The following is a 14901-nucleotide window of genomic DNA, read 5'->3' on the forward strand; positions in this document are numbered from 1 at the left end:
CGGAAAAATCGAACACTGTTTATAACGTGGTGCACATATCCACCCGGAAGGGTGCTCAAGGCCCTGTATGCTCAACTGATGTACACTCAGGTCACAAAACAACTTAAGTCGATGGCTATGAGCTTATCACCTTTGGTGCTTTAGTATTGCGATAGCAATGCTCAATGATTTGAGAAATTTGAGAAGGGGTTTAGAAACTGTAGGAAGGTATCTCTTACCAACTAACCTGTTCTTTCTCCTCTATTTTATGTCTATTTTATATCATCCTCCTTACCCAGTTTTGCAGCCAATAATAAAACCATCTTCTAAAGGACACACAAACCCAACTAGCATCTTTAGCTTATATGATAGGGATCTATGTGATGAATAACTCCCTTAAACAGCTATGAAAAAAAAACGTTACTCCTTTTACTCCTAGTTTAAAAGCTGTAATTTTTGAAAATTAGTTATGTCATAGGATCTGAAATATACATCTGATAGAAGAATGCTAACACTTGCTGAAACTGAAACCAATGACATCATTAGGTCTTGTTAGGAACTTTAGTACTTATGATTTAGCATCTTCAACATTCATCTCAATTAACAGAATATAAACAGTGTAATAAATTTAATATGTAAGCACAATATAACTAGATGATGTTATACACAAGACTTGGTCCAAGTCATCATCTATGCGTGTGGAGGAACCATTAACTGTGTAGTATCTCCCAAATGGAGCTGATTTTTCTAAGCTGTTTAAGGGATTTGTTCATCACAATTATCTCTATCACATAGACCATTGACGATGGTTGTATCTCCTTGAAACCCGGAGAATAGTTATCAATTTAACTGTGTTCACAAAGGTTTCCCAGGCTTTTGAAGAAATTGAATTCAAAATTTCTTCAAAACCAGAACAGTCTTACCGTTAACCATGTATCCTACACACTTATAAGGACCTATTGCTCGGTTACCGGTAACACGCTTGAAACAATCGGAACTCTGGCCGAATAAACACTACCTCCTACCATTAATTTGTGGTGAGGAGTGCATTCAAAGAGCCACAGACCCCACCGATGGCATGCCCAATAGCCTTCAGTTTTCACCACTTTGATTTATGTCATTAAGTATATTCTCACACTTCTTAAACACCCAGCTGACTGAAATCTTATCAAGAGTAGGTCTGGACCTAGCTGTAATATCCACCTCATGAACTGATTGGAGCTATAGACCTGACACTGTTGCAAAAGTGCATGAAGGAAAGTTTTTCCGGACTAAATTTCAAAAATTCATGGACTTTCAAAGACCCAGAAAAGTGGGGTTTTTCCCTCCTTTTCCCTACTTTTTGCCTGATTTCAACCATATCTTTCATGGTAACCATGGGTTTGTAATGTTGAACAAACTTAACCTTTAAGCAGGAAACTGAGCTTGCTTTTTGAGTTAACACTGCGCTTAACCTTCAATACTGTTTTAAACTTACCTATCCTTCAAATGGTTGCTACCCAAGGCTGTGGAACCATCTTTAGCTACATATAATTGTAAACCTGTGATTTGTGGATGAAAGCAGAAGAAAAGAAAGACCCAAAATATAAGTTACAATGAGTTACACAAACAGTTTGAAATTTCAAGATTGCGTGGTATACCGTGACTGAATAAATATTCTTCACAAGTCGTTCATCAGAAAGCTGTTTCACAAGTTGATTGCTTGATGTTGATTTTATACCTATATCTAGTGGATTGGGCTCTCCATTGCAGTGTTAATCTGAAAGCTTTGTTATTAAAACGATATTTAATTTGATGATTTTAATATAGAACGCGACAATTGTTGGTATATCTAGACTAGATCAGACATACCTGTTGTTGCTTGACTACTCTCTGTAAAATCCTGCTGGCTGATTAGGCCCTGGATGACCTCGTCAGCATCCACTCTGGTATCGTCTACTCGTCTGGTTTTTTGTGTTTCCTCTGCATGTTTCTATGGAGATAACACAGAAAGGACCATAATGATAGGAGTAACTTAAATACTTGAAGTGCTGTTCTTCGATTAAATTCCCTTTATTTCAACCCATTGTAACATATAACAATATAAACTAGACTAAGTGACTACATACCATAGTAATGATACAAAAAATGACAAATGAAGTTTACTAAATGAATGGTGGAGGAGATTCACTGGAAAGCTACTGGAAGCTTGTTTTTGTGAACCCTCGTAATTGTAGATACATACGTACACATAAACATTTACATACAAACACACTTAGATGAACAAGTAGCAATGGAAGACCAAGACCAAGAAGAAGAAGAAGAAGTATAACCAAATAATACTTGTCAGACAGTACCATAAGATGACTGTAAGGAGCAAAAAAGTAGGGTAGAAAATGGAGTCCAGAAAGAACAGTCTTCCTTTGTGAAAATATCGACATAGAGATGTCCTACCTATATGTTTTTTTTATTTCCTTCTATTCGACCACTGAGCATTAATACTATAAATGTTAGCAAGTTGTAACAACAAGTTACCCACCCTTCTTCTCTCTGCTGTACCTCTCCACGAGTCCCTGGATGAGGAGGTCGCCCCTTCTTTATCTGAGGTCTGCTCGGTCAGACTAGTAACGCTTGAAGATTTCTCTTGGTTGCTGGAGGTGTTAGAACTGCTGGAACCACTGCCTTTGGACTGCTGGCTATTGTAACTAGACGTCCTCGAATGGCCCTGCTCGAAAGAGTCGTCCAAAGGGGACGAGTTTGATAGTTCTGAATCGGGGGAGGACACCAGACCTTTTAGGACAAAAGAAATAATTAAAATATAACGAGAGAATCCATTCAATGTTTCACAGAGACACATCCATCGAGTGATATGGTATCAATGTCAAATTTTATATCGTGATAATATGCAAATATCTGTTTTGAAGCACAGATTATTACCTGTCACCATTCATCATATGCACTTTAATCTATCTAGCCTACAAAATTGGTAACATGTTACCACTAGTGTGCCCCCCCCACCCCCACTGATCCATTTCAGGGACAGCACCCACTTCCCTATCTACCACAGCCACCATTCTGAAGGCTTTCAACCAGAAAGCAAGTTTTCGAATTCTCATTTTTTTTTTCATTTTTGAACTGCAACCACACAGCTCACACTGACCTGATGTTAAGAGATTTGTTCTATACTTTGGTCCGTTACCACAGATTTCAATATTTATCTGAGAACTGCAAACCACACAGCTCACACTGACCTGATGTTAAGAGATTTGTTCTATACTTTGGTCCGTTACCACAGATTTCAATATTTATCAGAGAACTGCAAACCACACAGCTCACACTGACCTGATGTTAAGAGATTTGTTCTATACTTTGGTCCGTTACCACAGATTTCAATATTTATCTGAGAACTGCAAACCACACAGCTCACACTGACCTGATGTTAAGAGATTTGTTCTATACTTTGGTCCGTTACCACAGATTTCAATATTTATCAGAGAACTGCAAACCACACAGCTCACACTGACCTGATGTTAAGAGATTTGTTCTATACTTTGGTCCGTTACCACAGATTTCAATATTTATCTGAGAACTGCAAACCACACAGCTCACACTGACCTGATGTTAAGAGATTTGTTCTATACTTTGGTCCGTTACCACAGATTTCAATATTTATCAGAGAACTGCAAACCACACAGCTCACACTGACCTGATGTTAAGAGATTTGTTCTATACTTTGGTCCGTTACCACAGATTTCAATATTTATCTGAGAACTGCAAACCACACAGCTCACACTGACCTGATGTTAAGAGATTTGTTCTATACTTTGGTCCGTTACCACAGATTTCAATATTTATCTGAGAACTGCAAACCACACAGCTCACACTGACCTGATGTTAAGAGATTTGTTCTATACTTTGGTCCGTTACCACAGATTTCAATATTTATCAGAGAACTGCAAACCACACAGCTCACACTGACCTGATGTTAAGAGATTTGTTCTATACTTTGGTCCGTTACCACAGATTTCAATATTTATCAGAGAACTGCAAACCACACAGCTCACACTGACCTGATGTTAAGAGATTTGTTCTATACTTTGGTCCGTTACCACAGATTTCAATATTTATCAGAGAACTGCAAACCACACAGCTCACACTGACCTGATGTTAAGAGATTTGTTCTATGCTTTGGTCCGTTACCACAGATTTCAATATTTATCAGAGAACTGCAAACCACACAGCTAGCACTGACCTGATGTTAAGAGATTTGTTCTATACTTTGGTCCGTTACCACAGATTTCAATATTTATCTGAGAACTGCAAACCACACAGCTCACACTGACCTGATGTTAAGAGATTTGTTCTACGCTTTGGTCCGTTTACCACAGATTTCAATATTTATCAGAGAACTGCAACCACACAGCTCACACTGACCTGATGTTAAGAGATTTGTTCTATGCTTGGTCCGTTACCACAGATTTCAATATTTATCTGAGAACTCCAAACCACACAGCTCACACTGACCTGATGTTAAGAGATTTGTTCTATGCTTTGGTCCGTTACCACAGATTTCAATATTTATCAGAGAACTGCAAACCACACAGCTCACACTGACCTGATGTTAAGAGATTTGTTCTATACTTTGGTCCGTTACCACAGATTTCAATATTTATCAGAGAACTGCAAACCACACAGCTCACACTGACCTGATGTTAAGAGATTTGTTCTATACTTTGGTCCGTTACCACAGATTTCAATATTTATCAGAGAACTGCAAACCACACAGCTCACACTGACCTGATGTTAAGAGATTTGTTCTATGCTTTGGTCCGTTACCACAGATTTCAATATTTATCAGAGAACTGCAAACCACACAGCTCACACTGACCTGATGTTAAGAGATTTGTTCTATGCTTTGGTCCGTTACCACAGATTTCAAGCTCACACTGACCTGATGTTAAGAGATTTGTTCTATGCTTTGGTCCGTTACCACAGATTTCAATATTTATCTGAGAACTTCAACCACACAGCTCACACTGACCTGATGTTAAGAGATTTGTTCTATGCTTTGGTCCGTTACCACAGATTTCAATATTTATCAGAGAACTGCAAACCACACAGCTAGCACTGACCTGATGTTAAGAGATTTGTTCTATGCTTTGGTCCGTTACCACAGATTTCAATATTTATCAGAGAACTGCAAACCACACAGCTCACACTGACCTGATGTTAAGAGATTTGTTCTATGCTTTGGTCCGTTACCACAGATTTCAATATTTATCAGAGAACTGCAAACCACACAGCTAGCACTGACCTGATGGTAAGAGATTTGTTCTATGCTTTGGTCCGTTACCACAGATTTCAATATTTATCTGAGAACTGCAACCACACAGCTCACACTGACCTGATGTTAAGAGATTTGTTCTATGCTTTGGTCCGTTACCACAGATTTCAATATTTATCTGAGAACTGCAAACCACACAGCTCACACTGACCTGATGTTAAGAGATTTGTTCTATACTTTGGTCCGTTACCACAGATTTCAATATTTTTCAGAGAACTGCAACCACACAGCTCACACTGACCTGATGTTAAGATATTTGTTCTATGCTTTGGTCCGTTTACCACAGATTTCAATATTTATCTGAGAACTGCAAACCACACAGCTCACACTGACCTGATGTTAAGAGATTTGTTCTATACTTTGGTCTGTTACCACAGATTTCAATATTTATCTGAGAACTCCAAACCACACAGCTAGCACTGACCTGATGTTAAGAGATTTGTTCTATACTTTGGTCCGTTACCACAGATTTCAATATTTATCTGAGAACTCCAAACCACACAGCTAGCACTGACCTGATGTTAAGAGATTTGTTCTATACTTTGGTCCGTTACCACAGATTTCAATATTTATCTGAGAACTCCAAACCACACAGCTCACACTGACCTGATGTTAAGAGATTTGTTCTATGCTTGGTCCGTTACCACAGATTTCAATATTTATCTGAGAACTGCAACCACACAGCTCACACTGACCTGATGTTAAGAGATTTGTTCTATGCTTGGTCCGTTACCACAGATTTCAATATTTATCTGAGAACTGCAACCACACAGCTCACACTGACCTGATGTTAAGAGATTTGTTCTATACTTTGGTCCGTTACCACAGATTTCAATATTTATCAGAGAACTGCAAACCACACAGCTCACACTGACCTGATGTTAAGAGATTTGTTCTATGCTTTGGTCCGTTACCACAGATTTCAATATTTATCAGAGAACTGCAACCACACAGCTCACACTGACCTGATGTTAAGAGATTTGTTCTATGCTTGGTCTGTTACCACAGATTTCAATATTTATCTGAGAACTGCAACCACACAGCTAGCACTGACCTGATGGTAAGAGATTTGTTCTATGCTTTGGTCTGTTACCACAGATTTCAATATTTATCTGAGAACTCCAAACCACACAGCTAGCACTGACCTGATGTTAAGAGATTTGTTCTATACTTTGGTCCGTTACCACAGATTTCAATATTTATCTGAGAACTCCAAACCACACAGCTAGCACTGACCTGATGTTAAGAGATTTGTTCTATGCTTGGTCCGTTACCACAGATTTCAATATTTATCTGAGAACTGCAACCACACAGCTCACACTGACCTGATGTTAAGAGATTTGTTCTATGCTTGGTCCGTTACCACAGATTTCAATATTTATCTGAGAACTGCAACCACACAGCTCACACTGACCTGATGTTAAGAGATTTGTTCTATGCTTGGTCTGTTACCACAGATTTCAATATTTATCTGAGAACTGCAACCACACAGCTAGCACTGACCTGATGGTAAGAGATTTGTTCTATGCTTTGGTCCGTTACCACAGATTTCAATATTTATCTGAGAACTGCAACCACACAGCTCACACTGACCTGATGTTAAGAGATTTGTTCTATGCTTGGTCTGTTACCACAGATTTCAATATTTATCTGAGAACTGCAACCACACAGCTCACACTGACCTGATGTTAAGAGATTTGTTCTATGCTTGGTCTGTTACCACAGATTTCAATATTTATCTGAGAACTCCAAACCACACAGCTCACACTGACCTGATGTTAAGAGATTTGTTCTATGCTTTGGTCCGTTACCACAGATTTCAATATTTATCTGAGAACTGCAAACCACACAGCTAGCACTGACCTGATTTTAAGAGATTTGTTCTATGCTTTGGTCCGTTACCACAGATTTCAATATTTATCAGAGAACTGCAAACCACACAGCTCACACTGACCTGATGTTAAGAGATTTGTTCTATACTTTGGTCCGTTACCACAGATTTCAATATTTATCAGAGAACTGCAAACCACACAGCTCACACTGACCTGATGTTAAGAGATTTGTTCTATGCTTTGGTCCGTTACCACAGATTTCAATATTTATCTGAGAACTGCAAACCACACAGCTCACACTGACCTGATTTTAAGAGACTTGTTCTATGCTTTGGTCCGTTACCACAGATTTCAATATTTATCTGAGAACTGCAAACTACACAGCTCACACTGACCTGATGTTAAGAGATTTGTTCTATACTTTGGTCCGTTACCACAGATTTCAATATTTATCAGAGAACTGCAAACCACACAGCTCACACTGACCTAATGTTAAGAGATTTGTTCTATGCTTTGGTCCGTTACCACAGATTTCAATATTTATCTGAGAACTGCAAACCACACAGCTCACACTGACCTGATGTTAAGAGATTTGTTCTATGCTTTGGTCCGTTACCACAGATTTCAATATTTATCTGAGAACTGCAACCACACAGCTCACACTGACCTGATGTTAAGAGATTTGTTCTATACTTTGGTCCGTTACCACAGATTTCAATATTTATCTGAGAACTGCAAACCACACAGCTCACACTGACCTGATGTTAAGAGATTTGTTCTATGCTTTGGTCCATTGCTCCTCCCACTGCTTCCTGCCCCTACACTGCTCGGTAATGCACTGCCCCCTCTAATCCCCTCGTCCGCTCGTAACGTTGAGAGACCCAATGGATCGTTGGAGCTCTCCCCTGGTAGGGATAATGATTTAACGTCAGGTCTACGAAAAAAGAGAAAGCGAGATATGACTTATTAAGACGAATTATGGACAAGAATTGAAAAAACCTGGAAAATGAAGTTGGGATGTAGAGGGTAGGAAAAGACCAATAGTTATAATAGTATAACTCAAACAATGATAAAGGGAACGTGTCATATGGTCATGACTACAAGTATGAAAGGACAAGATTGGGGTTGGCAGTTCTGAGACGAATTTGAGAACTGTTTAGTAAAATGCAGAACTGTTCCACATCAACCTGCGATTGTTGTTTATACTCCATTAACAAAAACCTGGAAATGCATCATCACACATACACAATGAAACTATTGAAAATGTTAACTGTAGCCTAGTAAGCTTGTGGTATGAACCTAAACATTTGGTTTATGACGGGTTCCTCGAAACAAAGGGTTGGCAGTTACCAAGTTAAGCAACTTTTTCCTGTATGTGAGAGTAATATATTATAGTAAACAGATAGAAAGAAGGAATACATACATAGGGGACCAATACATAGGGGACCAATACATAGGGGACCAATACATAGGGGACTAGCAGAGTTATTGTTCTCAACTTCTCTGAATAGTTTGAGATTAATTGTTTTACACTGTCAGAGAATAAACAATGCACACATGCAATCAGTCTGACTAGATAAGTCACCTTTAGAATAACATGTCGGCCGTTTCTGATAATAACACCGATACATTCCTGGAAAGTAATCCCTGGTTGTCTAACTTGACTCTTTAAATTTACTAAATCAACAGCAAAGGAATTACGGTTGACTTCTACATAGTTAACAACTGTAGTTGATTTAAGAGGGTAATAGTGTAGAAGTAAGTTGTAGGTAAGAGTTTGGGCAGAGGGCAGAGGGTTCTCAGAAATATGCTTCATTTCTCAATAATGCAGAACGGTTGTATCAGCAGTTGCTTGCATTACACCATCTAAACAAAACGTACAGAAAATATACCTACTTGAAATATCACCGTTAGAATACTAGCCACGTGGGCTGTTAAAGGTCTATAGACAATATCAACAACATTGTCCAAATCACTCTATATAGGTTTTAAAAATCATGAAAATAGCTGCAACTCCATCAAAATTGACCATTTTACAAGTCTTTTCCTCAATTCTAGTTATATTTATGAACAAACATTAGCTAATTATGCACACATGATGATGTACAGGGAGTAACTGCCTAATTTTCTGTTATGTGATCCCTTTGTTTTCCCAACCTTTGTTAGAAGGACACTGAACACAGGTTTCTGGCCTAAGGCAAATTTTGGAAATATTTCTTAGTCGTCTCTTGAAATGGGAAACATTACATTATTCAAATGATGGGCTCGTAATTAGGGGTTAACTTTATATTACGGGATAAAATAAGAAATGTTGATGAGCCTAACACTCCACGTCTAATTTGCACATATGTAATGAGTTTCCCATATTTATCAAACTTCTAATGTGTATATCTTGGAAACGAAAAGAGCTTTCGAAGAAAAGATCACCAGATTTTGAAAGAGATTATCACACACAACAAATGTAGTGAACATGGGGCAAATTGGCTAGGTGTCTGTAGTACTTTAAACTTCTAATGGTAGGCAAAGATTCCTCAAGAAATAATCGATTGCCTTTCATATCAAAGTTCAACTGAGATAGCAATTGTTTTGAGAATATAAGAAAAGAAGGCTAAAAAAAGACAGAGATCAGTACAAACACACCAATGTTTGACGGTTGTGATTATTATCACAGTAAGTAAACATATATATGGAGAGTCAGAGGTATCTGTAATTTACTGTGAATATTAATAAAATGAATATCTCGTGAATGATAGATTGGAGAGGACTATGTTAGAATTATAAATATTAGTTTTTGCTGATCATCCCTAGCTGTAAGAAAATAACATGCACGATAGATGAATGAATAACTGTATAGAACACAAGGCCAGTGGACCAGTTTGCAAAACCTAGAATGATAAATAAATAAATAAATATATACTGTATTTCGGTATTTTATCATTATTTTCTATACAGAAATTGTTGGCATCTAGAGTGGACCTACTATTCTAGGCAACGGATCATTTATCACTTTGTTTGACTATGTTACTTCTCAGAGATCAGTCAAATGTATTTAAAAGGACAAATCAAAATTCCAACATGTGCTGTCTCAAGTTATCACTGCCAATGCAATTTCACACAACACATACAAACACAAGGGACAGGTGTGTGGTTATGGACTGCTATAAAAGCCTGAACAACCACAAACTTTTCAGGTAAGGATGGTAAAGGGATAAATATTGGCAGGAAGTTCATAAACAGATTTGATAAATTACAGGAAACTGATGTCTGATGATTATCAGGAAACAGAAAAATGTTAGGGTTCAAAATATGTGGGTAAATAAACAACCCTTAATTGTAGGCACTTTGGGTGGTACACAGAATGAGAAGCCCATGGTCCAATGGTCCTGAAGTGGAAAGCTTACTCCTGGAGGGATACAAGGGCTTAAAGGTTGCCAGATGGCTTGTGATATATATGCAGCAATTTAAGAGTGCATATGTTGTGTGGAGACAAGTAAGGGAGTAATGACATGATTGCTCATTCAGATATAATGTCCATGCTGATCAGCTTTTAGATGATATTTGGAACTTGATAAAAAAAAATTGATTTCCTATTTAAGCACTGATCTTTCGGTTCACCCAATGTTCTGGCGAAGGCAGCAAATCACAGCTATGTGCTGTTAATTTGCCATAATGAACTGCAGATTGCCATGGAAATGTACAGTGACAGCTTGCCAAAAGTACCCGATCCATTTATGTTATTTTAATGTAACCAGATCTATTTAAGTAACATACATTCGTGTTAATATAATGACAAAAACATGGGTTAACACTGATAAGGTAAACCAGGCCTTTTGTGTGAAACACTGTCAAATTATGTCAGTAAATTAATACAATTTCCGTCCATAAATATGCTCTCATACACTGTTACCCACGAGAGGTATCTACCTATGTGGATGCTTGTCTCTTGAATAATGAGTTTTAGTGTAATCCTGGCAGAAGACCTTTATCCACAGTATGCCATCTATGATTTCACAGAGGCAATACCTTTGGGGTGATACTTAGGAAACACTGCCCGATCTGACCACATTAGTTGGTAATTCTTAATTGACAAGCTGCTGTCACTACCAGGTGAATACTTACACTTTGAATACAGAATCTCCCGATAAAAGAGCCATTCCAACGCTGACCTGGAAGAGAGAGAGGATAACAGAGAGAAAAGAAAAAAGAATGAGAATTACAAATTTGCAACTACTTGACAAATTGTTGCATCGCAAATCAATCTTGGGAATAAAAAGCAGCAACTGGAAGAAACGACAATTACAACCAATGATTGCGTTTGCACATCTCTGGTTTGTAATTAACATCTCCCACCTTACAACTGAAGTATAAGCATAAAAATGTCACAAAACACCTGTTGTAAAAACTGTTGTTAACATATGACAAATAAGCTGTATCTCTTCTGAAACGGTTAGTAGGATAAGACAGGATGGAAAGTAGACAACAGACTGTAGTACTGCAAGTACAACAGCATCGAGTACAAGGCTCATTGTAAGTGTGGGAATATGAGTCAGTTAGCAAGTGCAGTGTACACGAGATTAATTCCACACACCCAGAGGGTAGGAGACAATGAGTACACTATTCACTGTGACTAGTATTGAGTACAGCTATACAGGGCGCTCTGGTCAAGTGGTTAAGGCAGTGGACTTGTGATCTAAGGATTACAGGTTCGAGTCCTGGCCAGATCATTGCGTTGTGTCCTTGGGCAAGGCACTTAATCTCCATTGCCTCTCTTCACCCAGGTGAATATATGGGGACTTGCGAGGTAACTTGTAAATAAAGTTGCGTGCGCCGATGGCTGCACCCTATGGTAAGTCCCCCCCGGGGACACGTGGTTGTGGTGCACTGTGGTGCCCCAGGAGAGACTGATTGAATTGTGCACACTTTGGTGTGTAGGTGTGACAAGTTACCAATGACCAGGGTTAAGTTGTAAAGTCGTGTGAGAGGGCCTTGGCCCTGAACAAAACTGTAAATTAAAATTAAATTAAAAATTAAATACAGCGGTCAACCTTGCTAGAATATATAGAGTACCAGCATGGATACTACATGTCTGATGGGCAGCCATTAATTGCTTCAACTTTTCATTTTGTTGTAATTCCTTATCATTCTGGTGTAAGTTAAATATTGTCAGTGTTATTAGCGAAAAAAGTAAAACAGTATTCCAACATCATCAGAGGCAAAAGAGCCCATATAAACAAAACAAAAAACAAAAAATGATTAAAATTTAGGTGGCAAAGAAGAATTTAGTTTAACTTTCCAAATCAGTTTTACATTGTTGACTCAACTTTTGAGGAACTCATAAACCAGTACATGAATGCAATATTTAGCAATTATCACCTGTGGGAAAGGGAGGAGGGGAGGGAAGAGAAAATTGTCACCCTAATATCTCTGCCAAGAACAATTTCATAGCAAATGTGTTATACTGAAGGTTTGGCCTACAGTACAGTACTTCACATATACAGTAGTATGAACCAGGGTGGGAACTAAGACTTATAACATTGACCAAGTCGAGATATTTGCTGGAGTAGGTACAGTAAATTACTACATCTTTGGTGTACAGAAGAAAACACTTCACAGTACCATACACATGGAACCTTACAATAAACTAAGGTGTGAAGGGGAAAGTTCACTGGAATGTTAATATCAGTCATAACATTCTACCTGCTACTTCAACAACAACAAAAACGACAACATATGAGTCAAAGGGCATGCTCTTACAAGTTTTGCAGGAATAGATTTGTTTTTCTTCTAACAATATTAAATATTACCACTTTTTAAGGAAGTAAAACAAATGGTCAAAACGTTTGCTGGGTTTTGGCTAAATGAGCATTGACATCACAAGATTGGATGCTCTTGTTGGCCATTTTAGTAGCATCAGCCGGTAGCTTTTAATTTGAACTACTTTTTAAGTGGTTACCCTACAGTACAATAAATTAACAATACAGAGAGTAGTGTCGTTTCCATTGAACTGTAAGGTTGAGTAATCACAGACACAATATATTAGTACTGGCATGTTAAAAGACAAACGTGACGATCAAACCGGACAATGGCTGCTGACCAGTCAAATGTCACAACACGTATCCTGATAAGAACAAGATGCTTTATCTGACGGAAATGACTTCACCGTCAACAGATTACTTAAGGACCAGATGTAAGCATAATCCTAAGTACTGTAATCCACAGGTGTTTGTCATAAACCAGAAAGAGCATGAACTATAACATATAACATATAAAAAAGAACCTTTAGGTAGAACATGTTGCTGGCAGCAGTTTTATTACTTAGATTATATTGGAGGGGGCACATAAAGTAGGCTGTATTTATTCAACAACAAGTAAATACCAAATATCAAGAAACACTCAAACTGGCCAATGAGTCTTATAGGTCAATGATCAAAGATAAATTTATATAACTTGATATGAATGAAACTCTGCCAAATCTGAAGTTGCTTGTTCACGAGTTGACTTGGACAATTTGAGGGTCACAGTAAACACCATGATACTGATCAACAAATATTTTTTGAAAAACAAAAGTGCATGACCTTAATAGAAGATAACTAAAAAACTAAGAAGAATAAATAAGAACTAAGCCACTAAGAAACTACAGCAGCTATGTGTGTTATTCTTCAGTATATATACTGCAGTATGTACATACATAGTACGTGAGCATTTATAAGCTACTGTACAGCTGATAGTGCTATATCGATCTTTGAATTAAAACACTAACTCGATTGCCCAGGTACAGGAACAGTTGTTTAAGAAATTATCTAAACCTTCCCAGGTTTGCATGAAATTTACATGTGAGGGACTTACTTACCTTTCTCCTCACTATATATGCACTCTTGCTATCAGTATATGTGTCTAGAATTAACTGATTACCTAATTAAAACTGCAAGCCCTTAACTAGGTCACTGGGGTGGGGGAGGGGGTGCCATAATGATTTACCTCATTCAACAAACCAAAGTGTAAAGAAGTGTTTTCTTACATGTGTTCCTATAATCACTGAATGATTATCAGGAAGTTCACTCTTTAGGCAAAGTAATTACTTAAAGCAAAAAAAAGGTGTGAGGATGGAGAAATGAACACAAGGAAAAGGAGTAAATAATTCAAATACTGTCTGCAGTTATACTGTTTCCTATTATTAACCGTTGCGTCGGAACACACAACTGGGGATCGAGGTAAATAGCTAAAGGTCCTCCTCAGTATTGCCTCCAAATTTTAACAAGCTTAAAAATCTGCTAAAACGTTTTCACATGCAGTTTATATTCTCCTGGAGTTTTTCCCTTCAAATTATTCATACATAAATTACACAGAGGAAGACATTTAAATTCAAATTTTGTTTTTTTCTTTTAATTTTGCAGAATGAGTGATGCATCAGTGTCATAACTTGTGACATCAAAGGTTGATGACATAAACTGATATAACTTAATTCTATCCCTTTAATTACAGAATCATCAATATGTCCTGACTTTTTACCTTAACCGTTTAGACATTTGTTATATACGTCAAGTCGGGTCTGACAACTCATTACCAGACTATACTCAGACAAGTATCGAGCAAGCTCACTTCCTGTGGAATTTTTACTTTTCGTTGCGGCGAATGGCTGACCTAAGGAAATGACCTGTCCCATCTTGATACGGTGACATGCATTTCTTTGTCTGTTTTGAGTAATTCGTGTTTGCGGAAGAAACAAAAAAATAAGATCCATGCAAGTTACAGACTGTCTCCTCCCCA

The 14901-nt window shown here is 37.8% G+C and overlaps 1 protein-coding gene across 6 annotated transcripts in view; it reads right to left on the reverse strand.

Moving 5' to 3' along the window:
• Positions 1-14901, reverse strand: part of LOC139963777 (early estrogen-induced gene 1 protein-like) — a 56825-nt gene that overhangs the window by 11901 nt on the left and 30023 nt on the right. For all 6 annotated transcript variants that reach the window (XR_011791758.1, XR_011791757.1, XR_011791760.1 and 3 more), the window contains exons 4-8: positions 11254-11300; positions 7893-8068; positions 2498-2748; positions 1831-1951; positions 1457-1520 (exon numbers count right to left, since the gene is read on the reverse strand). Coding sequence is in view for 1 of the 6 variants with exons in the window: in XM_071964896.1 (XP_071820997.1) it covers positions 1457-1520; positions 1831-1951; positions 2498-2748; positions 7893-8068; positions 11254-11300 (659 nt within the window). In the remaining 5 variants the exon portion in view is untranslated. The remainder of the gene's footprint in view (positions 1-1456; positions 1521-1830; positions 1952-2497; positions 2749-7892; positions 8069-11253; positions 11301-14901) is intronic.

Source organism: Apostichopus japonicus, chromosome 22 (genome assembly GCF_037975245.1).
Source record: "Apostichopus japonicus isolate 1M-3 chromosome 22, ASM3797524v1, whole genome shotgun sequence".
In the NCBI taxonomy this organism is placed as follows: Eukaryota; Metazoa; Echinodermata; class Holothuroidea; order Aspidochirotida; family Stichopodidae; genus Apostichopus; species Apostichopus japonicus.